General features: G+C 33.5%; 1 protein-coding gene across 1 annotated transcript in view; it reads right to left on the bottom strand.

Moving 5' to 3' along the window:
• Positions 1 to 27,795, bottom strand: part of FCHO2 (FCH and mu domain containing endocytic adaptor 2) — a 123,522-nt gene that overhangs the window by 26,705 nt on the left and 69,022 nt on the right. Inside the window, 9 exon segments of the mRNA XM_045495220.1 lie at positions 1,954 to 2,057; positions 6,792 to 6,886; positions 9,286 to 9,328; positions 11,003 to 11,027; positions 11,499 to 11,510; positions 13,018 to 13,193; positions 13,473 to 13,530; positions 24,222 to 24,246; positions 27,567 to 27,639. Of these exon segments, the coding sequence (XP_045351176.1) occupies positions 1,954 to 2,057; positions 6,792 to 6,886; positions 9,286 to 9,328; positions 11,003 to 11,027; positions 11,499 to 11,510; positions 13,018 to 13,193; positions 13,473 to 13,530; positions 24,222 to 24,246; positions 27,567 to 27,639 (611 nt within the window).

Below are 27,795 nucleotides of genomic sequence, written 5' to 3'. Positions count from 1 at the left end.
GGTGCTCCCTGAAGCCCTCAAAGGGTGGTTTCTTGAAGGCTCTCAAGGCTGCGGTGGGAGTAAAGGATGAAAGATTCAAGTATAAAAGTCCCAATTTTACTTATTTAATACACTTGCAACTTAAGATTATTTGACAAAAGATTCTACCACTTGAAATAAGTTTGAAATCTAAAGAGTAATTCATGAAATTGAAAGGTGTTCCCAAAATATTTTCAAGTGAAGAATAAAAAGTATGTATGACATTAAAAATGTACACATATCATTCACAGTAACTTTTCTGAGCAATTACTTCCACTCCACAATGTTCTAAGTATCTAACACACAGTAACTCACTGAAGTCTCATACCACCTGTTATCTTTATACTTCTTTACCTATAAGGAAATAAGAGACTCCAAGTACATAACTTGACTAATGTCGCTCAGGTAACTATTGACTAATAAGCTTGTGCTTTTAACAACTATATTTTACTGAGTCTGAATATTTAAGCACTCAAAACTTAATGAAAGGATATATATAAAAGTGTTAACTGCATATCTTTGAGTCATGAAATATGGAAGGGATTTTAATTTTGTTTTCTCTATTTCCCAAATTTCACATGATCATGTACTGCTTTTGTAATCAGGAAAAAATCCCATGTTATTAAGAGGTAGTCATTTTTATATTCTATGAAAAATAATTATCTCCTTACCAGCTTGTATCTAGTCTTTGATCTCATTTCCTTAAGTCTGTTCGTTAGGGTAACAAAAGAAAGAGGTCACTATTTCAGGACTTGGTGCTGAAGCCTTTTAGATTTTTCATGAAACATCTCCTATGTGACAGGCATTATGCAAAGTACTAACATGGCAAAGGCATAGTCCAGTGAGGGGAACACACACAAAGAAAGTATATACAATGTAATTTGTGCACTAAGAGAAATATGAGCAAAGTACATGGGTGGGTATAAGGAAGAGAGTGATTAAATCCACTTGGGGAGAAGTAATGATCAAAGAGGGATTTAGCTAGATGGTATTTAGCTGGATCTTAAAAAAAAAAAAAAAAAAAAAGAGGGCAGTTTCCTATATAAACAACTGAGGGGCATTTCTGTAAAGGCTGCAAAGTAAGACGTGGCTACATAAAAGAGCATGATGTGTTTGGGGACCAGTGGAAAGTTTCAAATGGCTAGAACGTTAAGTTGCAAAGAGGAGAAAGTTGGACAGTTAGTCTGGTAATAATGCAGGTTGTTAAGGCACCTTTTTAAAGAACCTTGTACATTCAGCTAAAACATTCAACCACATGGACTACAGACAACCAATGGAGAGGTCTATCTAGAGAAAAAGAAGATTAAGCTTGACTTTCAGAAATTTAATAGTGGCAATTAGTGTAAAACATGACACACAGTAGGTAAGAAGCAAGAAGACTCGTTTGGGAAAGTCTCTCTCTGAATATAACTCATACATTTTCTTTTGTTATCTGACAACTTTTGTAGACCAATGTTTTTTTCTTTAAGCAACATGTACTTTCACAAGCCAGTTAAGTAACATCACCTCCAGTCTCTTTATACATAAAATAAAGCTGGACTAGATTCCCTCCAGGATTCTCCTGGCAGTACACTTCTAAATCCTAGGAAAAGGTCACCATCTCTTCCATAATATTTGACTTACAGCAGAATTATATGAAAATTGCTTCTTAATTGTGAAAGAATGGGTACTAAATGGTTATTCTTATAATGTGCTAACTTTCTTCTAATCTCCTAATCTCTCTTTCTAATCTCCTTTCTTCCCGAACAATGTCTTGCTCCATGTAACATGAGGAAGTAAAGGAAGTGTTGGCTAGAAAAATTTTCCTATAATTTGAAGACTCAAGTAGGTAATTCCAAGCATTTAATGGTAAAGGGCTATATAGAAAAATATTTGCATCTTAAATCAAACAGTTATAATTAAAAAAAAAACAAAAACAAAAACCTGAGTACATACTATTTCATTAATCCCACTGAGTTTGCCTGAAGTAAGCTTTGGTCTGGAAGCAGGCCTTGGAGGTGGGACAATGGTGCCTACAGAAAGAGGAGTTGTGGGCCTGGCTGGTAGGGGGAAAAAGAGAATTTGAAGAAAACCATTAGTATGTAACAAACCTTACATAAATACATTCTATTATAGAGGAATTCTTAGGACTCAAAGCTAATTTTTCAGGAGTTTTGTAATATACATATTATATATCTATAATATAATTATAGATACTTGTTGAAATACTGGAAGTCTATCAAATATGCTTTTCTTGAAGCTAACAATATTCCTAAAAAACAAAAACATTGACTTTTCAGTAGAATTGACACACGATATAAAGTGTATTCCTGTTTCAATTCTTTACACGTATAAAAAGATAAAATGATAAATTAGCTAGTAAAAATACACCAATTTCAGGCCTAAGGTCTTTAGTTTATTGCCAATACATCTACTTACAGAAATGCAAGACCAAGCCTTTGAAGCAACACCTTCACATGAACTCTAAATAAAACACTTACCTTAATTAAACTTAAAGGTCAAATTACAAGTTGAACTACACTGTAAAGTTTCTGGTGATAATTAAAAGTATTAAAAATACCTTATTTATGAAAAAATTCCTGTTCCTAAATCCTACATAAATTTAATGTTCACTGTTTTTCAATGCCATTTACAAATTTTGCCATTTTATAAATCAGATACTAACCAGAGTATTTCTCATTAAAAATAACTCCATCATAGTAGAAATTAATGAAATTCAAGTGTACATCATCACAATTCACAAATGTATTAGCATAATCAAAACGAAAGTGAAGAATGGAAGCTGATATGTTTAAATCATGGTATTTTAAATGATTTTCAAATCCCTTTGCTTCAATCTAAAAGATGGGACTGTAATTCAAACTGAAGAAGAGAATATGGATGGGAAGAATATAATTCATTAAGTTAAGTTTGCAGATGTGCAAAGTTAAAAATATATGAATGGGCCTAAGTATATCCATGGAGAAACAAAAGGCTGAGGATCCATGGTCACTGTCAGAGGAATGCAGGTGTGAAAGGAAGGAGAATAGAGGTGACAGGAAAAGAGCTAAAGAAAAAGGCAGTCACACAGGAGTGAAAGTAAAGGCATGAGGGATATGGAATCATTCAGAAAGCACATACAATGAAGGGATAATAGATACAAGCATAGTTCAAGCTGCTTGACGAAAACAATAAAAAGCTGCTAAGAACCCCTATGTAGATTCCAAGGCTGTTGCCTTCTTCCAGTGAACACTACTTTTTTTTTTAATGTTTTTTTAAATTTATTTCTGAGACAGAGAGAGACAGAGCATGAGCAGGGGAGGAGCAGAGAGAGAGGGAGACAATCTGAAACAGGCTGCAGGCTCTGAGCTGTCAGCGCAGAGCCTGATGTGGGGCTTGAACTCGTGGACTGTGAGATCATGACCTGAGCCGAAGTTGGAGGCTCAACCGACTGAGCCACCCAGGTGCCCCATGACATACTTACTTTAAAGACAGGTTCGTTATCAATGAAACCAGCACTCATCACTACTCAAGGCATTTCAAGCTTATGAGAATGTAACATAGTAGAGATAGGTATATATACCTGAGCTTCATCACTGACAAATGGATTGTCAATGTATTAAGACTGACTCAAACCAAGCCGGGTAGAACTGTTAACATTCAGCTCTTTTAAATAACCACAATTTGCTTTTTCAAAGTCCAAAAACATGCTGGTTTCAAGGAAAGATTCAATTACCATACACTCAAATCAGTGGGAGACAAAGAGTTTGTGTTGCGTTCTTTCTAAGTTCAGTGGAAGAAGGAGAAAGCAGTTGAAAACCAGAAGCAACAGGAAAATTCTAGAACAAAAATATGAATCTACATAGCCAAATAGTTTTCTCATTTCAGGCTAATGTTATTTTAGTCCCTCAAAACTAGAAAAATATAGTAATACAGGAACAAAAGCAGGAGCTCAAACTTTCTATTAACCGAGGAAATTAAGTATGAGCATAAGAAACTTAAAGAACATAAGAGTAAAACTCAAGGTCAAAAATATATAAAGCCACAATTATTCCTGTTTGCCCAGAGAAGTAAAAGGTAACTCTTAACAGCTGGTAAAAGTATAAATATTTATATATAAACAAACCCCTCCTCTGATAAACCTTACTATAGACTATGTCTTCTCTGCCTGTAGATTAATTGAGCTCTGGTGCTCAGCAAAAATCCCTGAAAATAACGTTTTGAAAAATATTACGCTTTTTTTTTTTTTTTAAGGCTGGTTTTTTGTATTAACTCCAAAACTGATTTAGTCTATCTTACCTCCTAACATGTTGGGAGTTTTACTACTAGCCAGTTAGGCACTTGTTGAGTAACACAGCACTATCACCTTTACACCTTTTTAGACTTGTATCATCATCTCTTTTCAACACGACTAACATTCCCTGAAAGGCAAAGTAATTTGACATCATTTTTCAGACTATATAGAAAGGTTTAAAAATGCATACGAAAGTGAACTTAAAAAGTAGCAAACGGTTAATAAATGTTTTATTTCCTAGCTACTGCACATCAAATGGCCACTAAATGAAAATGAATCCTTTTTGTCTGAAATTAAAAGTAATGGAGGTGAAACATTCTTCAGACAGTTAGCAAGAGGAAAAGAGAACTTTTTTGAAAAGTAAGAAACTGTGTTAAAGAAAAAGAGAGGGGTGCCTGGGTGGCTCAGTCGCTTGAGCGTCTGACTTTGGCTCAGGTCATGATCTCGCCGTCTGTGAGTTCGAGCCTCGCATCGGGCTCTGTGCTGACAGTTCAGATCCTGGAGCCTGCTTCGGATTCTGTGTCTCCTCTCTCTCTGCCCCTCCCCCACTCATGCTCTGTCACTCTGTCTCAGAAATAAACATTAAAAAAAATTTTTTTTAAAAAAAGAGAAACTAAGGGCAGAGTTAGGAAGAAATTTCTGTATCATTAAAGCCTCTGATTTTCAATGTGAAAATTTTCATTAAGGATTCTGAAAAATAATTCATAAAAGTGTATTAACAAAATTAAAATACACTACTTATGACCTTCTTCATTCTAAATACAAAACACCATTCTGACATTTTTACTAAACAAAAACAAGACCTAGGGGTGCCTGGGTGGCTCAGTTGGTTGAGCGTCCGACTTCACCTCAGGTCATGATCTCACGGTCTGTGAGTTTGAGCCCCGCATCGGGCTCTGTGCTGACAGCTCAGAGCCTGGAGCGTGTTTCAGATTCTGTGTCTCCCTCTCTCTTTGACCCCCCCACCCCCGTTCATGCTCTGTCTCTGCCTCAAAAATAAATAAACATTAATAAATAAATAAATAAACAAAAAAGAGACCTTCATGACAACTTCAGTTTTGCCTGTACAATTAACCTTCCTTATATAATCTATTAAGTTTAGTTTTATAAAACTACTAACTGAGGAAGGCTGTAATGCCACTTCAGAATATGTTCAACTGTCTTTTGTTCTTTCTTGCTATTTTACAAAGTATTAGATACAGAGCACTTTCCCTTCAAAATTCCAAATTGGAGTTAAGGTTGCCTAAAATCTACAATTTCTTTTAAAAATTGGTTTATAAATAATCTAATTTTAAATACTAGTGTTTATTTCATTAGTAGTAAAATGGTTCAGCATGGATTATTGTTTAGTTAATATGTCAGAGTGCAATGAACAAAGACTTTCTAATTATAAGATCCAGATTTGATCAGATGCTTCATCATTTCCAATTTATATGCTCTTACAGAAGTTCCTGATCGTCTTCGAGCTTTACGTTTTTTCATCTACAAAATAGGGACAATAAAATGGACTTCATGGAGCAGTTAATGAACTTAAATAGACGATATGCAGCTCCTAGCAGAGCAACATGACAGGAACTCAGTCAATTCAAGTTCTCTCCAACCATTCTACCACTCTCCTAACCTCAAATACTGAATGGCATTTCTGAAATCCCAGAGAAGGCAGAAGATCAACTTAAAGTGAATTTTGTTTTATTTTTTTGCTTTGAACAAGCAGTGGTTTTATTCAACAAGCATTTGGATGCTTGCTTTGATTGTTGGCTAATCGGATTTTATATTTTGAAGAAAAGAGAACACATTCTTGTCAAAACACCAACTAAAAAGCATTCATCAAGTTCTTTTATATATTGCTTGGGAAGCACTAACACCTTTCTGGAAAGCAGTTTGGCAATAAATATCAATGGGTATATCTTGGGATTCAAACGTTGTACTGATAAATTATAAGGATATTATGAAACATGTACACAAAATGTGTTCTATTCATGGATGTTCACAACAGTAGAAAATTGGATGCAATTCAAATGTCCAATAAAAAAGGACTGGTTACATTAATGCACATTCATGCAGTGGAATTATCTATAAACATGTTGTGGGGTGCCTGAATGGCTCTGTGGTTGGAGCATGCAAGTCTTAATCTTGGGGTTGTGGGTTTGAGCCCCATGCTGGAAGTAGAGATTACTTAAGAAAATAAAATATTGGGGAAAAAAATTATTTGGGCACAGATAAGGGAATGATGCATAGAAATAAATACATGAATGAAAAAAAAAAAACTGGTTTGATGTATTTTTGTTTAAGCCATAGGGTCTTTCAGCTAAGTTAAGAGAACCAGTACAAAATCACTTTTACCTGGCAATATGCGAGGACAAGTTAAAAATATTTTTGATTGTTAAGAACAACACACAAGTAATGAACAAATTAGGAAAAAAGTAACTAATGCATTCCTCACTTTAAATATATATATATACATATATATATATATACATATATATTTATAGACATTTACCTGATGATGACGACGAAGTTAGTGAAGTAGAAGAAGATGAATCAAGAGATGGTCCAAACAGGGGATCCCAAGCAAGTAAATCGCTGGTCCCCTTCCTACCATAACATTTAAAAAACAGATTTAATTAAGGAATATTTTATTAGTATAAAATCTAGTCACTTATTTTTATATCACAGAATTGGAATAGCTAAATATATATGATTTAAAAGTTGGGCATTCTACCAATGGAATATGTGAGGAAAGTTTAAATTAAAATTTTATATTAATAAATAATTCGTTAACTGCTATAAGCAGACCCTCCAATAACATTATGTGAAATCGCTAGGGTGGAATAGAGAAGATTAACTCCCATCAATCACACCTTGTTATACTCTAGCAATCTTTGGGGTTCTAAGAACAGAAATCATTTCAGCTTTACAAGAAAAGCAATAAAAGGGTCTAAAACAGCTGCCTAAGGACAGAAAGGTACTTCTTAATTAATCCTACAATAGTGTCCTAGCCCCAAGTCATGGATAGAAAATTTCTTTAAGTGATAGGAAATCAGGTACAAATTTTATAAGGTCATATTTAAGTACTTTTTAAAAAATCTTTAGGGGCGCCTGGGTGGCTCAGTCGCTTAAGCATCCAACTCTTGATATTGGTTCAGGTCATGACCTCATGGTTTGGTTCCTGAGTTCAAGTCCTGCATTGAGCTCTGAGATGACAGCGCGATTTCTTTCTCTCCCTTCCATCCCCAAAAATAATTTTAAAAAATATCTATTTATCCTTTTCTTTCAAGTACAGAAATAAGCCCAACAGCTTACTTGATATAACCCTGATATAACCTTCAAAGGCCTGATTATTATAGTAGATCATGCAAGGGCAGGACTTCTCCCTGGGCAATCCACAGCCTGGGTCACTGAGGCAGTCTAGTGAAATGTTTGGGTCACTCAGGTCTTTTTATGAAAGGTAACCAAGACTATGGACAAAAGCATCAAGAACACCAAAATTCAAGTTTCAAAAAAGTCAACATGCTGCATAACCAAAGATTTCCCTCTACTGACCCCTTGAAATCCACTGGCCTAGTTACTCTCAAGATTGAACTTGCAGCTCTTTACTTTAATAAAAACTTTTAAATCAATGTTTCTTTTTTTTCATTTTAGTCATACACCTTTTAAGATGTCTCATCTCTAAGATCCTATAGTACCTGAACTTTGCCACTACCTCTTTTTTAAATTTTTTTTCCAGCTTTACAGAGATATGACTGACAAGTAAAAATTATATATAAGATGTAAAAAAAAAAAAAATTAATCCCATTAAAACAGTATTTTAACGTATCAAACAGCCATTAATTTTTAACATTATGTTCTCACATCTTAGAAAACAGGCTCATTACAATAAAAATGGTACAGTTATCTATAAGCACATATCTAGTACCTCAACACGCACTTACATGGAAGCATACCACACCTTGTATTTAAAACCTAGGATCACAACTGCATAAATTACTGAAAATAAAATTTTAAAACACTGAACTTTACCTTTTAAAATGATAAATGAATACCACCACTGTGCTCATTAATGCCTAACTTTAAAAGTATTAAATAATTTTAAACTCTCCATTTAATGAAGACTAATTTTACTTACACAAAAGAAAAAAAACATTAAAAGAATATATTCTTACTGACAAAAGAAATGAAAAAAAAAAAAAACGCATGAAAGAAACACTGGCTTAAAGTATTTTTTCCTTTTTAAAAAAAGCTAGCAACATGGTTTCTAGCCCTCTCCTTTTTTAACTTGAGACATCTTCTTGTTGAAGTTCATTAAAAGTGCAGTATATTTTACACGGTTACAGCCAATAATTGAAGGAAAAAAATGAGAAAATTTCCATGAGAATAACTAGTTAAAATACAGACATATATGAACTTGGGACACTACCATTTATTTAGAAGTAGTAAAGCCACCAAGGCCAAATGCAGTTAAATGGATTTTTTTAAAAATTATAAAAAATAGTGTCAAGTGAGAAATAATTTAAAACAACCAGAAACCCCAAAGAACAATTCATAGCTTAGAGGATGATAAACAACACTGTACTCTAATTGAAACTGCAAAGATAGTAAAATTTTCTAGGAAAAAAGTATAAAAGAATGATATCTAAACACATTAAAGAGGGAAGGATGAATAGGTGGAGGGCACAGTTAAACTATTCTGTATGACACTATAATGTATGGAGACACACGTCCTTGCCCATTTGTCAAAACTCATAGGACATACAAGACCAAGAGTGAATCTTAATGTAAACCAAAGACTTTGGGTGACAATGATGTGTCAGGGTAGGCTCAAAAATTTTAACAAATGTTTCATTCTAATGGGGGATTATGATAGTGAAGGAGGCTGGGTATATGTGGGAGCAGAGAATATACATGCAAAAACTGTAACCTCGCCTCAATTTTGTTATGAACCTAGAATTGCTCTAAATATAGTCTATTTAAAAATTTTAAAATGTGAAACTTACTCATTAGATCCAGCACATGGCTTCGATTTTGTTAGCTCTTCACCTAATTAAAATCAAAATATGAAACAATTCATAATCTGAGTAATAAAATACTTAAATGGAAAGAGACACTAATATATCTCATTACTATGAACAATTTAAAAATTATGGAATTGATAACATAAATCGAATTTTTTTAATTATGAAGAAAAGGAAAATAAGCCTTTAGCAAGTTTTCTAACAGACTTAAGAATATCAAAATAATAACTGAACTTCTGCTATATCTTCATTTCTTTTAACACCTCTGGTAAGAAATTACTTAAGTCAACTAAACTGTCATAATCATGAAAATAAAATTGGTGTTCAGATGAAAAAAATATGGGCTAGAACTTTAAAAATTAGAACGTATGTTCAAATACTTAAGTATTACTCAAAAATGATAAGTGATGATTCATGAAAGCATTTTTCAAGCTGTAAGAATATTATTAATGATTATACTGACCAAAAGTAGTTAATTCTTGAAGGATGTCGTATCTCGGAAAATTAAAATTTTTATAGCACTCTAAAGCAACAGTCTTTATAAAATAGTCTGTTTTGCTCCCTTTTGCATTAGTAATGTGAACCATTTCATTAGCAACTATTGTACAAAGAGGAAAGCACCAGTAATATGCAAAAGTCATGTTAGTTCATAAGCAAATTTCCCTGTACTTTGATGTCTTGAATCACCAACATGTAGTTGATGAATGCAAAATGTATCAACATAGGTAACTGCAGCAAACTACAAGGAATACCACACTGTATATGATGCCCCTTCATGTCACATTGTCCCATCTGGCTCAATGTGGCCCTTTTTTTGGTCTCAAAGTACTTACTGTGCTGTTCTCCTCCATGTTTCTACAATTTGCCCTTATCTCCATAACTCCATAAAAGGAGCCCACTTTTATCCTCATTTTCCCCACATCCCCTATCATCAAGCTACTCACCATTTTTTTTTTTAAAGTAAAATCCTACTTTTAGTTTGATATAATGCATTTAATAGGTCTTTTTCATTGTGCTAGAATTTTTAATAGGATTGATGTTACGGTTTATATTAACCATTGTGTTTACAAATTGCATAACTTTTGAGTAGGAGGCCTTAACTCCATTTTTCTCACCTTTGTTATTTTAATGCATGACTCTGCATAAGATGTTAACAACCCCCTAAATTTTTTTAGTATAATTAAGTTACTATACTAAAAACCATGGAAATAGGGTGGCTCCATAGCTCAGAGGTTAGATCAATGGTCTTGTAAAAACCATGGAAGAGAAACTGCAATTGTGATAGGACAAATAAGTAAAGCTAAAGCTTACTCATTCTCATAGTCCCTTCTGGCTCATGAGGCTGAGTTATGTAGGTTACATTCTCAAACAGAAGCTACTATCTGGCTTTGTTGATTTCTGAAAAATGTTGTAGCCAAGTATTAAATTTAAAGGCATGTCTAAATGCTAAAATAAATAGTATACTTAAGTTGTCTCCTGTTTAAAGTAAGTATCCATCTAGTCTGTTGCTAACAGTCATGATGAGAACAAAGCATTTATTTCTATAACTATAACAACTATAACTATAACTATAACTATAACTATAACTATAACTATATATATATATATATATATATATATATATGGCTACAATAAGCTCAGCAAATTGCCTGATAAATTTTAATAGATATAAAATAATCAATTTAAACGTCAAACTTACTAGATGAATTCCTATTCATCTGCACCTAAAAGAGAAAAGCAAAAACTAAAAGTTGTTAAACAAATAATTTAATTTGGTAATGAAATACTTCATAAAAATTTTTCTTAATATATTTTTTATTTTTTAAGTAGGCTCCACACCCAACACAGGGCTTGAACTCACAATGCAGAGCAAGAGTTGCATGCTCTGGCTGAGCCAGCCAGGAGCCTACTTCAAAAAATATTACTGGGAACCTAACTTTAAGTTGTTTTCAGTATATCTGCTCAACTCTAAACTACATAAAAATTGTTAAAAATGCAATATTTTTTATAGTAAAAGATAATACATGTATCTTTAAAACTCAAAAGTTTTAAAATATGAAAATGTTAGTGCCTACAGCAAGATACTTTGATCTGCAAATTTAAAAAACTTAACACAAGTATTCTGAAAATCAATGTTCGAACATTAAAATGATTTTTTTAAGACCATAGGTAATAATATAAAATCTTGCACTTACTGGGCTGTGTCTCTAGTAGTACATGGAAAGAAAAAGAAAGACATAGTGTACATTTTAGAATTTAAAACAGCTTATTTTCTTGGTTTCATAATTTGTCTATTACCTTCTAAGCCATACCTAAAAATCTATACACCTTAAAACACATACAGAGCATCGTTTGGGGTAGGGGACATGAGCTAGATGAGCACACTGCTCAATAAAATATACTCAAAATATCCTCTTTTCAAACCCAACATTAACTATTAAACTGTTCTCATTATTATTTATTTTCTCAGTATGAAACTAGAATGTTCAGCTTTTTAAAAAATAGAAGAGAGAGAAAAGTACAAAGAAAATTTAAAACCACTAATGCTTTCACTAACAAGAGCAAGGTGCTTAACATTCTGGTATATATTCCTCTAGGCTTTTGTTTTATTTACACCTATTTTTAAAATTAGTTGTATTCTTATATAATAAAAATTTTTAGTCATTTCATAGCTTCCTACTTCATATATATATGTGTGTAGATATATATGTATGTGTATACATATATGTATATATGTGTAGATATATGTACACATATACATGTATATATGTGTACATATATATATCATAATTTAATTTGGCTGTTAATCTTAAGGTTAAATAGCAATGGGAGAATAAAACCTCACTTCAGAAATCAGTCTTTTTTGTACAAAAAAATAAATTCTAAAAGTGCATGACTGAGAGAAAAAAACTTTTTCCCAAATACAGACTTCTTAAAATATATAATAACAATATATAATAAAAAAATATGAAATGGGTAATACTTATTCTGTATTATCAAGGACAACAGGTATAGTATCAGTTATGATGAGCATATACAAATAGACTAAACTGTCATTCTAAGACATGCTTTTCTCTCATTGTTTAACATTCCTGAATTTAGACTATGACATCAATGGAAAGATTAGTTATGGTGATTTTTTTTCTCCTCCAAAAGCCGTTAAATATGGGATCTTAGAATTGAGGAACTAACCATTATCACTAAGAATTCTTATATTTGCCTTTTTTAATAAAAAGTATGAAAAAACAAATATTGCAGTTGCAAAAGCATGCAGACACATAACTTAATGTTTAAATCCATTTTTACTGAATTCCTGTTCATATAAAGTTCATAAAATATGGATGAAAAACTTTAAAATTGGATGAGGAAAAGATTAATACTGCCAGTTCAAATTTCTGAAACATACAGACTGGAAAATAAAATAAATGGCAGAAATAGATTTTCTACATTTTTGTTTCCCAGTAAAACTTTCAAAAGGAAACAAAACTAAGCCAAACTCAAATTCATTTGCCTATATAAAAATCAGACACTGGAGACCTCAATAAAACTGACGACAAATTATAAAATATCTTCTTATCCAATATGCTTAATTAACTATTCCTAATGATATTTTATTTTATTATTCCTAAAATTAAGCAGATGCAAGTAGATAAGGTTAAAAAAAAAATAAGGCTTCTACATGAAGAGTACGAACTTGCTCTTATTCTTACTTACAGATATTGCTGGGGACAGTGTGATATTTCCTATAGATACTTTTAATTCATCCAAGGAAGCCATTGTGTGATGTGAGTTATTTGGATGCACAGGTTTGATTTCTATCCGGTATTTCTTTGGTTCTTCATCTTCAGAATCAGAATCACTAGATGAGTAGAAATGGTTCTCTTTGGTATGTGAGTATCAGTTAAAGAATTCAGTTCTTAAGTGATTTTAATGCATAACCAGTTTTCATACATTTACAAAAAGGAATATAAAACCTTTAAGAGATATGGTAGACTTTCACAGAAACAGAACTACTAACTCATTAGTAAAAACATGTCAAACTATTATGGAGTCACATTTTATTATAATTAAAAATTTGAAGTTTTTATTAAACAACAGGTCATTTTGTTATAACTGTCTACTTATATGCCAACACAATCCATAGGAATATCCAAATGATGAAAGGATATCATTCTGATTTGCTTCTGGTTTTATACTATAGCCTTCTTCATCTACATCAGGAATGTTCTATGGGAAGAAAAATAAAAACTATAATCATGGATCCTACTACAGAAATACAAAAGATTAGCAAAATAGCTTCAACTATTATAGGGGCTCTGTCATTTATCAAATACCAACAGGCTCATACAATAATTAAGTGGAAAAGTTACATCTTTTTGGTTAAGTTAGCTTCAGATCACACTTTATGCTTCAGATGTCTGAAAGAGAAAAGCACTATAAAATTACGTAGGAGAAGCACTAAAAGGAAGAGAATAGGTGTTTGAGCAGGAACACCAACAGTTCTGTAGATAACCAAATTTTCATCCCAGTCTTCAAAGTGGGAATGAGAGATGATGAAATCAGAGGGCTGACAGTCTCAATAAATGGAAATATTTATCAAAAATACAGAAAAAAACAGAAATTAAAGATGACCAAGAAAATTAAAACTATACTAAAATAATCATCTTACCCATGAGCCAGGCAAAATTTCAAAAGCTTGAAAATACATTCTGTTGGCATAACTGTGGGAAAATGTACTCTTAGGCTTTGCTGGTATAGATAAAAAATAGTACAATCTCTAGAGAAAGAAATTTAGCATTATCTAACAAAAGTAGAAACATATTTACTCTCCCACCCAGGAATTCAATTTCTAAAAATTTACCCTGAAGATACACCTCCAACAATTTAAAAATATGTATATAACAGATCAAAGATGATCTGTAACTCAGAACTGCTGGAGAGCATCTAATGTCCAAGCATAGTTGAATAAACTACAGTACACACAGAAAACAGAGTACTATATATCTATTAAAAAAATCAGAAGTTTTGGGGTGCCTGGGTGGCTCAGTCGGTTAAGCATCCGACTTCGGCTCAGGTCATGATCTCACAGTTCGTGAGTTCGAGCCCCGCGTCGGGCTCTGTGCTGACAGCTCAGAGCCTGGAGCCTGCTTCACATTCTGTGTCTCCCTCTCTCTCTCTGCCCCTTCCCTGCTCATGCTGTGTCTCTCTCTGTCTCAAAAATAAATTAACATTAAAAACAATTTTAAATAAAAAAAAAAATCAGAAGTTTCTATGAACTCATAGCGAATAACTTCCAGGAAAAACTGCTAACTGAAAAAAGCATATAAAGGAACATATATATCGTTTACGTAAGAAAGAAGGGAAATTTTAAGAACACAGATCTCTTCTTTATGGGGGAATAAAAGCCACTGGAAGGATCAATCAGAATATAATAAAGTTGGTTACCTACAAGGGAGGGTGATGAAGTATAAGAGATAAAGGATGGAGGAACACTTCTCTAAGTATGCTATGTTAAGAGAATAATCCCATTTTTAAGAAATACACATTTAGGAAGTTAGGGATGAAGGACCGTAATGTATAGAATTTATACTAAAATGATCAGAAAAAGAATTATATACACATACATAAACACATGTGTGTAGGGAGAATGCAAATAACTTCTTACTTACAAAAAATATACAAGAATAAAATAGTTCCAAAATAATCTTTATATGAAAAAAAAAAAGATCGCCAAGAAATGCCAGTTGGAACTGGACAGCCAATATTCTTGTACTGGTAAAGTTTACTATTCTTCATCCATTCACTTACTAAGGCTCAGCAAGAACAGTATGAAAGATGATCTCAGTCACAGCATAAGGTCAAGGAGAACAAAGAGCAGAATTAACATGGCTATAGCTTCCAAACTGAATAAAAAGCCTACTGTAGCCAGCAGTGAGTTAACAGACTGGCTAAAATCTAGAAATGAAAAATCTAATACAGAGTGAAGAGTAGATTCTATAGATTAAAAGATGAAAAGGGGTATGTGGGTGGCTCAGTATGTTAAGCATTGGACTCTCAATTTTGACTCGGGTCAAGATCTCACGGTTTGAGAGGGCGAGGCTCCAAGCTATCAACATGGAGATTATCTCACTCCCTTTCTACCCCAACCCTGCTTGTGTGCTAGGGCCCTCTCTCTCTCCAATAAACATTAAAAGAAAATGATGACAAGTGATACACTTATAACCCCTAGAAATAGAGCACTTTAAGTTCTGCATATTGTTTGCTAATATGTAAATAATACTTTAAAATACTTTAAGCTTTACCAAATTGGATCCATTAGAAATTAGAAAGTTTTTATAAAATACTTTATTCTTATTCCCAGTACCCTAAAAACATACAGATATGTAATGTCCTAGAAGTTGTAAGAATTTGTTGATACCACTTTTAAATTTGTTTACAATACACTATACAGTATGATGTAATAATTTAAAATAATGCCGAGCTGTTTTCTACAGTACTGAGTAAGCTGCTTCTGGACTGACCTCTTAAAGATTACAACTATAAATTCTGGCTAGAGAAGCTACCGGGGGGCACCTGGGTGGCTCAGTTGAACATCCAACTCTTAGTTTTGGCTCAGGTCACGATCCCAGGGCTGTGGGATAAAGCCCCGCATCGGGTTTTGTGCTAAGCATGAAGTCTGCTTAAGATTCTCTCTCCCTTCTGCCCCTCTCCCCAGTTTGTGCTCTCTAAAAAATTAAAATTTAATTTAAAATTAATTTAAAAATTAAAAAAAAAAACTATCTGAAGATAGTGAAGAGTGAAAACAGAGCCATATGTTCAAAAACTTTATAAATAAATCATAATGCAGTTCTAAAAAAGGTTCAAATAACCCTCAGGGAAGGCAGGAAAAAGAAAACAAAATGAAAACCAAAGATAAAATGACACACATAAGCCCTGTTATGTCAATAATTATGGTAAGCAGTCTCTATCAAAATAATACCAGCATTCTTCACAGAGCTAGAATACCAATATTTGTATGGAACCAGAAAAGACCCCATATAGCCAAAGCAATTCTGAAAAAGAATACCGAAGCTGGAGGCATCACAATCCCAGACATCAAGATGTATTACAAAGCTGTAATCATCAAGACAGTATGGTACTGGCACAAAAACACTCAGATCAGTGGAACAGAATAGACAACACAGAAATGGACCCACAAACGTATGGCCAACTAATCTCTGACAAAGCAGAAGAGAATAGCCAGTGGAATAAAGACAGTCTCTTCAGCAAATGGTGCTGGGAAAACTGGACAGCAACATGCAGAAGAATGAACCTGGACCACTTTCTTACACCAAACACAAAAATAAACTCAAAATGGGTTAAAGACCTAAATGTTAAATGGGAAGCCATCAAAATCCTAGAGGAGAAAGCAGGCAAAAACCTATTTGACCTTGGCCACAGCAACTTGTTACTCAACACCTCTCCGGAGGCAAGGGAAACAAAAGTAAAAATAAACTACTGGGACCTCATCAAAATAAAAAGCTTCTGCACAGCGAAGGAAACAATCAGCAAAACTAAAAGGCAACCTGCGGAATGGGAGAAGATATTTGCAAACGACATATCAGATAAAGGGTTAGTATCCAAAGAACTTATCAAACTCAACACCCAAAAAAACAAACAGTCCAGTGAAGAAATGGGCCAAAGAAGACATCCAGATGGCGAACAGACACATGAAAAAATGCTCAAATCACTCATCATCAGAGAAATAGAAATGAAAACCACAATGAAATACCACCTTACTCCAGTCAGAACAGCTAAAATTACCGACTCAGGCAATGACAGATGTTGGTGAGGATGCAGAGAAAGAGGATCTCTTTTGCATTGCTGGTAGGAATGCAAACTGGTGCAGCCACTCTGGAAAACGGTATGGAGGTTCTTCAAAAAACTGTAAATAACCCTAGGACCCAGCAATTGCACTACTAGGTATTTACCCAAGGGATACAAGTGTGCTGTTTTGAAGGGGCACATGCCCCTACAGCAGCACTATCAACAATAGCCAAAGTATGGAAAGAGCCCAAATGTCCATTGACGGATGAATGGATAAAGAAGATGTGGTGTGTATGTATGTATGTATGTATGTACACACACACACACACACACACCACACACACACACACACACACAGTGGAGTATTACTCAGCAATCAAAAAGAATGAAATCTTGCCACTGGCAACTATGTGGATGGAACTAAAGGTATTATGCTAAGCAAAATAAGAGAAAGACAAATATCGTATGACTGCACTCATATGAGGAATTTAAGATACAAACAGATAAACGTAAGAGTAGGTAAGGAGAAATAATATAAAAACAGGGAGGGGAACAAAACATAAGAGTCTTAACATATAGAGAAGAGAGGGTTGCTGGAGGGGTTGTAGGAGGGGGGATGGGCTAAATAGGTAAGAGGCATTAAGGAATCTACTTCTGAAATCATTGCTGCAGTATATGCTAACTTGGATGTAAATTTAAAAAATAAATAAATAAATAAATAAATAAATAAATAAATAAATAAATAAAAAACTGCCCAAAGATAACAAAAGACAGATTGGTAGAATGGATTAAAAAACATGACCTAACTAACTATATGCTGTCTATAAGAAATTCACTTCATATATAACACCATAGATGGGGGAAAGTAAAAAAAAAAATAGAAAAAATATACCATATAAAAGTTAATTAAAAAAAAAAAAGATGGGCAACTGAGTGGCTCAGTGGATTAAGCATCCAACTCTTGGTTTCGACTCAGATCATGATCTCACAGTTCATGAGTTCAAGCCCAGGCTGGGCTCTAAACTGAAAGTGTGGAATCAGCTTGGAATTCTCTCTCAGCCCTCTGCCCCTTCCCCAGCTCATGCACACTCTCTCTTAAAATAAATAAACTTTAAAATAAAAAAATTAGGGCAGAATGACTGTCTTGTTAGATAAAACCAGACTTCAGAAAGAAAATTACCAGGGTCAGAGGGGACATTGTGTCCATAGAAAAACCTGTACATGATTGTTCAAAGCACTTTTCTCTAATAGCCAAAAACTGGAAACAACTAAAGGTCCTATGATAGGTGAATGGTTAAAACAAATTTTAGTGCATCTAAACCATGGAATACTACTACTTAACAAGAAAAAGGAATAAACTATTCATACATGCAAGAACCTGGGTGGAACTCAAGAGAACTGTGCTGAATAAAAAAAAAAAAAAAAAATCTGAAAAGGTTATGGTAGGATTCTAATGTTATTTAAAACATTCTTGAATTGACAGAATTATAGAAATGGAGAAAAGATTATTGGTTGCCAGAGGCTAAGGAGGGTGGTGATGGAAGAAAAGTGGCTGTAAAAGGGCAATCAGCACAAAAGACCAAAAGATCCTTGTGGTCATGGAAATGCTCGGACTGCATTAATGTCATCATCCCAGTCATGATACTGTATTTCTGCAAGAAATTATGAGGAGAAAACAGGTGAAAGGCACACGGGACTGCTCTGTACTATCTTTGCAACTTGCTGTAAATTAATTCTTTCAAAATAAATTAGGATTCTCAGTATATTAGATATTCAATGTTGAAACTATTCATAGAAACTTGGGATTAAGAAAAATTTAGACACTACCTGTTTACAATCTTTGTTCATTCAATCCATGATTTCTATATTATGGCCCCACACTGTTGGAGCAAAGCATTAGGCCAAAGTAATATGAAAAAAAGAGCAGATAACTTAACCCACTAATCTTAAAAGACAGGTTTGGATAGTGGTGGTAGTGATTTTAAAAAAATATATTGGAATAATTAATTAATTGGAGGGGCACCTGGGTGGCTCAGTCAGCTAAGCATCCAACTCTTGATTTCTGCTCAGGTCATGATCTCATGGGTTGGAGCCACACATTCCAGCTCCCAGCTGGCAGTGTGGAGCCTGCTTGGGATTCTTTCTCTCCTATCTCTCTGCCCCTGCCCCCACACGCTCACTCTCTCTCTCTCTCTCTCTCTCTCTCTCAAAATAAAGAAACGTTAAAAAAGGTTAAAAAAAAGAAAAACTAAAGATGTAGTCTCTCAAAAGAATTTAATTACACAGACCATTTAGAAACGGAACAGAAATTAAATGGTAATTTCCCTACCAAGACGTCTAGACCATGGATGCTTTTTAAAGAAATCATTAAGAGTACCATAGGGCACCTGGCTGGCTCAGTCAGTAGGGCATGCAACTTTCGATCTCAGGGTCATGAGTTCAAGGCCCATGATGGGCATAGAGCCTACTTAAAAAACAAAACACAACAACAACAAAAGACTAGCCATAAAAAAGTCATAAATAGGCCATAAATAAATAATAATAGGCTATAAATAAAACAACAAAAGAAAGCCTCTTCTCCCTGCTGACCACCACTGTAATGCTGCTCTCCAAAACTAACCACAATTAAGTGTCCAGTAATACATTCTCTAAAAAACAAAACAAAAAACACCCAAAGATATCTGCTCATTTATATTTTTAAAACAGCAGTTACTTAAAAATCATACTTGCTGCGTCTCTTTCCATATCAGCAGGCACGACAACCTAATTCTGTAACATGTGACTATTAGAGTGAATGTTTAATAATTTTTTTAACCAATCTCCATTTTGATGGATGTTTCCAGTTTTTTGTTAATATAAACAATGTTGGAATAAACATGTCTCTACTTCTCTCTCCCTCCCCCTCTACATACAGTAGTCCCCCTTATCCATTGAGGATACATTCCTACACCCCAGTGGATGCCTGAAACCAAGGACAGTAATGAACCCTATGTATACTAGGTTTTTCCCTATACATACATACCTATGATAAAGTTTAATTTATAAATTAGATACAATAAGAGATTTTTTTAGACACCATAACATTAACAACAATAATAACAAGAATTACAACATACTATAATAAAAGTTACGTGGATGTGCTCTCTCACTCGCTCTAAATATCTTACTTTACTGTACTCAACCATCTTCTTTTGATGATGTGACATAATAAAATACCTATATGATAAGATGACATGAGGTGAATGATGTAAGCACTGTGACGTAGTGTCAGGCTACTAATGACCTTCTAATGATATATCAGAAAGAGGATCATCTGCTTCTGAACCACAATCAACCGTAAGTACCTTAAATCATGGAAAGAGAAACAGCAGATGGTGGGGAGGGCTACTATATGCATATATCTTGACCAAGTACATATAAAACCCTAACAGTAAGTGGCAAGCAGTAGGAATAGGGAGTCAAAAAGAACATGCATTTCTTATTTGAGAAGATAGTGCCAAACTATCCACAAGACAGACTGTACCAATTTACATTCCTGTTAATACAAGTAAACCAAAACTTTTGCCAATATGATAGATAAATAATTTTAATTTGCATCAGAATGAGACTACCATTCTGAGCAACATTTCTATGGTTATTTACCACTTTTATTTCTTTTTATGGAAACAGCCTGTTTTTATCATAATGCCCCTTTCCTACTGAGATGCTTGCTCACCTTTAAAAATGATCTGTATAAGAATTGATGGTACAGTATTACATGATTCTTACTATGATGAAGTTAAAGCTCTGTTGCTGAATTCTGAATTCTAATAGGGAATTCAAACTCCAGGTGTCCTCAGCTGGAATTCTAATGTTACTATATACATGCTTATGTCTCCCTCTTCCTCAGCACATGAGGCTTTTCTAATCACATAGTGAATGTCATGAATGGTTTTAATTTGTGAGTTAGATATTTTCTAATTACCACAGTAAATGTTAAACTGGTTCCTTATTGATGAAATTAAAAATATTCAAGATACATGGATTGGTGTGCTTCTTATACTTGTTCATCCTTTTGAGAACGGTATGTAAGAATTCAGCAAGGTGTAGACTCTTTATTCTTAGAGATGATGACCGAGCTCAGTAGTATATAATCACCTTAGTTTCAGAATCCATGAACATTTATTGAAAATTCCCTGAGTATATATTATGAAATTGAAAGTAAAATTAAAATATTTATTAATTTAAAAATAGTGATAAAAGTATTGTGTTAAACATAAATATTTGTGAAAAATAAATTTATTTTTAAAATAAAAAAATGGGAAGAGTAGCATTGTTTAACATTTTTGAAAATCTTTTTAGTGTCGAGTTTAGAAGAGGACATGATTCTCACATATTTCTGCTTTCAATCTGTGAGATATTTTGTTTTGGTGGAAACATATAAAGAAAACATGACTTCATAACTCATCTCACTTATTAAACTGAAAAAAAAAAGTAGTTTAAAATTTCTGCAGATACAGTAAAACCTTGGTTTGTGAGCATAATTCATTCCAGAAACACATTTGTAATCCAAAGCACTTGTATATCAAAGCAAATTTCCCCTTAAGAAATAATGGAAACTCAGATGATTTATTCCACAACCCAAAAATATTCATATAAAAATGATTGTAATATAATATAATAAATAAAATGCAAAATATAAAGAAAAAGAAACAAATTAATCTGTATTTACCTTTAAAAACCTTCATGGCTGGTTTGAGGGAGACAAGAGGGAGGAGGGTGATTGTGTAGGACGACTTTCAATATCACTAACGGAATCACTGTTATCTATTGGTTCAATGGAATCTTTTTCTGCATGGGGGCCATTATATATGCTCACAGGGATGTTGACTACAGTGCATATTAATAAACTCTTGTCATATACTGTACTTAATGTAACTGACAATAAGACAGTGGAGGGGAGGATCTGTATCTGCAGGCAGCCTAATCTAGAGTGAAGCAAAGCATCCCTAAGCTTACTCTTGTATGGAAAAGCAAAGGACTGTCCGTTGGTGCCTTGAAGTGACAAAAAATACACTAGGGCCAGTTGTGAGCACCTTCCAATGTTCTGAAAAATCACTGGTTTGTGCCAAACACCACAGCCTGAGACCAAGCATCTGAGAATGGGAGATGATCACCCACAATCCCGTAGTGAGAGAGACAGAGACAGAGAGAGAAGAAGAGAAGAACCACTGGCTCAGTTGTGATCATGTGACATTCAGCATCATGTACTACTCCTATTGCAAGACATTGCTTGTTTATCAAGTTAAAATTTATTAGAAATCTTTGCTTGTCTTGCAGAACACTTGCAGAACAAGTTACTCACAGTCCAAGGCTTTACTGTAATTTGGATATATATTTTTGGTACTAAATCACAGCATAAGAAGTGACGGTTTATTGAAATTCATTGCAGTGTGGAATCTGAAATAAAATCCGTTAACATTAAAAAAAAATGATCTATATAGAAATTTTACAAAGGAAATTAATTAGCCCCTTGTTATATGTCTTACAAACATACTCTGCCAATTTATCTTTACTGGTTCATATTCTTCTAAAATTTTTTTTGGTAATTAAAATGACAAAACATACTGTTTTTGTTTTCTTTCAACACAAATTTATGAATCATTTCTTATATGACATTAGACTTATGCATCCTTTTTATAAGTGCTTTTCTAATTCCAGACAAGTACTGACAACAGTTCAAAATTGGTTAACACTGATCATTACAGAACAGTATCAATTAGCTGAGATTTTAACCCTGGATGACACTAGAAATCTATTTCTTTCTTTTCACTCTACATTTATCAACAAATCATAATCTTCTTATTTTAAAGTTGAAATAGACAGCAAAAATACTAATTTTATTTTAGTTAAGTTACATAAAACACAGTGTTTCACAAAATATCTTTATCTTGGTATATACACCATTATGCTGTAAAAGATCAAAAGGTTTTTGGGCCAAAAAAAAGAGTAATTATGCAAGCAAGAACAATAAGCAAAGGAGACAGGCAGCTTGATCCTACTGCACTTAGCAACATGACCACTGCCTAATGAACAACTTGAAAAGTGTGTCTGTCTACACAATACTTATACCATTTGGTAAATCTACTCTCCCACTGTAACCACAAGGAGCTCCATTTAATGTCTTCTTTAATTACATATAAAGAAATATATTTAAATACGAAATATAAACAAACTTTCTTCAGAACAAAAAGCACAGAGAAGTACTAACCATGATTATTACTGCTATGTTTTCTAAAATGATAACCTCTAAACAAAACTCAAATACTTGAATAAAATTTTAATAATCAGGAACACATTTTTATTTTTTTTTTTAATTTTTTTTTTTCAACGTTTATTTATTTTGGGGACAGAGAGAGACAGAGCATGAACGGGGGAGGGGCAGAGAGAGAGGGAGACACAGAATCGGAAACAGGCTCCAGGCTCTGAGCCATCAGCCCAGAGCCTGATGCGGGGCTCGAACTCACGGACCGCGAGATCGTGACCTGGCTGAAGTCGGACGCTTAACCGACTGCGCCACCCAGGCGCCCCAACACATTTTTATTTTTAATGCTTACTTATTTTTGAGAGAGCATGAGCAAGAGGAGAATGGATAGAGAGAGGGTGAGGGAGAGAGAGCAACTAAAGCAGGCTCTGCACTGACAGCAGAGAGCCCCTTGTGGGGCTCGAACTCAAGAACCATGAGATCATGACCTGAGCCAAAGTCAGACACTTAACCAACTGAGCTAGCCAGGTGCCCCAGGAATACACAATTAAGAGCATCACGTTTTAAAGTATGCAGATTTGAGATCTGGCATATTTCTCAAGAAAAAGCAATATGGTAGGGTACCATTCAAATTTTTAAACTAAAATGTCCACTTTTCAAAGGTAGGTAGAACTACCTTTTATTTAATATAAAAGCATCTAGTAATATAAGGCCAAAATTTTATCTGTAACTTTAATAGTGAATTTACAATAAACTGGTTAGTATTTTTCTTAGAAAGATTTGTGAACAACTCAACCCAAATATGCTGGGTATTTCCTAATCAAAATAGCTGATTTACATGGTTTATATCAAAGTAAAATCTACTTACAAGTGAATCTGCATCAGGGCATTCCCTATTAAAATAAACAAAATATTATAAATACTCAATTATTACAACTATCCAATAATAACTGTATACTGAAAGTGATCATCTTGGTATTTAAATGTAACTTTTATTTAAACTTAACAAAAATATTTAGAAAAAATCAAATCATGAAGATTAAAATATACTAAATGATTTTAAAATTCAAAAGAAAGCATTCCTATATCCATAATACATGACAAAATGAAACTCACACAGCTTACAATTATTTTAAAAACTTGTACTTCACAAGTACTTCTTTTCCATTAACACACACACAAAACTTATAAAGGAAGCTATCAGTCCTACAAGGATTTCTTAGTAGCTTTTAATTCTTTAGGCAGAGAAAGCTAAAAAAATTTCTAAGAGGAAAGCTCGACTTTTTTTTTTTAAGTCTGTACTTGTATTAATTGGTAAATACTAGTAAATAACATTTTACAATATATTTTTGTTAAAACTTCAGTTTCACTTGAAGTACATTCCATAGCTAGCATATAAACAAAAGCCAAAAAAGCTATTTTTCTCCATATATGTTAAATGAGTAGCCAGACTTCCACTTGAAAAGCTTTCTAGTCTACTAAGTTGTTGAAAATTGTTAATTTTATCACTTATTTAACTGATAAATATTAATTTGGACATAAACTAGCAAAAATATATTTTATTTATTTTTTTAAGTGAGCGGGAAGCAAGAACTTTATCAGAGTATAAAATTAGAAAGTAAGAATAGTAAGAAAGCTCTCTTTACAGAGAGGGGCATTCGAAAGTGAATGCCCCCCCCAAAAAGTATTTTATATGCAAAACCAAAACATAAAGAAGATCAACCTTCTCAAATAATCAAATAAAGACTTAAACATATAAAATTAAAGACATTGAGGCCATGAAGAATACGGTTAGAAGAATTTCTGTGTACATATTCTAGATCAAATTCACAAAAATCAGAGTGCATACTGAAAACATATCTAGATTAGTTGCATAATTCTTTGACTTTAGACAGTTAATGCACGCAGTATCAGAATCTGCCACTTTAATAACAGACTAAAAACATACACATTAGGTATACCTTAATGCCCAATGGACAATAAAAAGTACTATATTAATATACAGGATAAGCAGGTCATCTCTATCTACCCAAAGACTAAGCACAAATCAGAAAAATCTACAGAGTGAAGAATTCTGTTAGGGGAAGACAAAATGGAACAGACTGAAATAACGGAAAAAGAGGGAGATGACTACACTGCTCTTAATCCAAACTCCAGCACCAAAGCAGGTAAATGCAAACCTCTTGTGTTTTTATAGCCATTTAAATGTCACTTAAGATTGCCAATTTTGAAAAAAGAGCTCCCTTATTACTGATATATGAGGGGTATTTATCAAAAATCCTACTGCATACTCTGAGGAAATGTTCCAGAAAAGACAATATAATCATGAATTCAATTCCTCTACAGAATCATTTAAAATGTTAGAGCACTTCTACTTTCTTCTTTTTTTAAAGATAAAGTTTAAATATCAAAGTGTCAAAGTTCCAAACAGTTTATTCTCTGGCTTTAAGCCAGAACTGTCCAGTCTTTGTGGGAAAGCACTCATCTGTTTGCTTTCACAGTGGGCTGTAATGAGACCTGCAGATGAAGCCCCAGGAAGAGCAAGCTCTGAGCAGGACTCCTCTTCCACAATCACTGGCATTTCAAAAGCCTTCAGGCTGTTTAAGAAGCAGCATGCCAAGAGCCTTGGGCATTTCAAACAAAGAGGTGTCTAATATTTTTCCTGCCTGAAAGTGTTGAAAGAAGACAATCATGATGCAGTTGTTTAAAGCACTGATTTTCTGCCCTAGTATTCTCAGTGGTGAAAAATATTCCAATATCCAAGTGGCCTAACGATGGTACTGGGAAATTACTGATCATGCAAAACAATTCTAAAAACACAGAATACACAAAAATATTATAAGCTCCCTGAATTACCAGCTGTGAAAACCACATATTATAAAAATAATTGAATTTAAGGCCTTTCGGTCTATAATATACTAACAAAGTGGCTACATTTCTAATTTCATGTATGAATCAACTGTTTAGACTTCCTTAAGTATTTCCAACGTTACAAAAATAGTTTTGATTCCATCTCCTTAGCAAAATACTCCCTTCATAAAGCTGAAAAGACATCTGCAGATGAGATGGTAACCACAGATATAAATCACTTCCCAATCAGTCTTAATTTGTTAACCAAGTGAAACTAAACTTGGGAGGGGGTTAGAAACAGACATTTAGAATGGTAGAAACTCAGATAAAATGAATTTAACTAGATAGAAGGTAAGAACACCCAAAGCACAAATCGTTCTCTTACATTGAAAATATGAGTGGCCATGAAAGTTCTGCTAATTATGCTGGAGAAGCAGGGATTTTAAATAAATTTCAAGCCAGTGTTACTGGCTTAACAAATCATTTAAGACTTGATTAGCGTCTTGTCAATCTATATAGGTTGAATAATTACAGAAACAAAGATTCCTTTAATTCCAGTTTGTGTCTGGTAAATCATAGCTCTTAAGAGCTTCTCAACCCCAGGTGTATATGAGGAATGACAGAGGCTGCTTAAAAGCAAACCAAACTAAACAAAACAAAAATTATGCTGTGTCTCACACCCTGCAAATCTGTAATAATTGGTCTGAGGTGGGGCCTGGCATAGATATATTTATGTTAATTTTCCACGTAGTTCTAATGTGTAGCCAAGACAGAAAATTTCACTTACCCATTATCTGTTGAATTTACTATATGCTAATTATATATTCTTTGTATCCTAACTTAATTTTTTTTAAAGGTAAATCAGATTTATATTCCATCCTCTAGCAAAAGCTGATGACCTAGCATAAATGTTTAAAACATGTTAGGGCTTTTGTTCTTCCCCATTTTGTTTACGGATGCATATATCGCTATGAGCCTATATGTTTAGAGTTGTCTAGAAGGATTTTCATCAAATTGTTGACCATGGGTTTTTTCTTAGGCATTAAGATTTAGAAGAATTTTTAGTTTCCTTTGCACTTTTTTTTAAATATGCATGTATCATTTTGTAAAAAGAATGTCTTTAAAGTTTAAATTTCAAAACATAGAAGCCTTTATCTTAATATTTTAAAATAGTAAGAAATCTAATACTTTTAACTTAACCCAGAGGAGCTGGCAAATGTATTCAGAAAAGTGTATTTTTTACACCTCAGACATACATACATTGAGTTATTTCTGAAGAAATTTTTCTTTTCACATTCAAAACAACAGTCTTATTCTTAGTTACTTAATAACAAAGAATTGTGACAATATTTAATATACTTACACAGACTCTGCATCCTTTTCCTTTTTAATTATTCCTGGCAAACCAAAAGTCTTTCTTTTCCGTGGTTTTATACCTTAAAATAAATGTATATTGTCACAGAAACATAACTGCTGCTGATAAATATATTACACTTGTATCCTGACACATAATTTGCTTATGTCAATACTAAATCTGGATGAAAGAAATAAAAGTATCAATTGGTAAACTCTAATGTTTAAATCATAGTCAT

The sequence above is a fragment of the Leopardus geoffroyi genome, chromosome A1 (assembly GCF_018350155.1).
Source record: "Leopardus geoffroyi isolate Oge1 chromosome A1, O.geoffroyi_Oge1_pat1.0, whole genome shotgun sequence".
Lineage (NCBI taxonomy): Eukaryota > Metazoa > Chordata > Mammalia > Carnivora > Felidae > Leopardus > Leopardus geoffroyi.
Note: the sequence above shows the minus strand (reverse complement) of the source record. Positions and strands in the feature narration are given on the sequence as shown.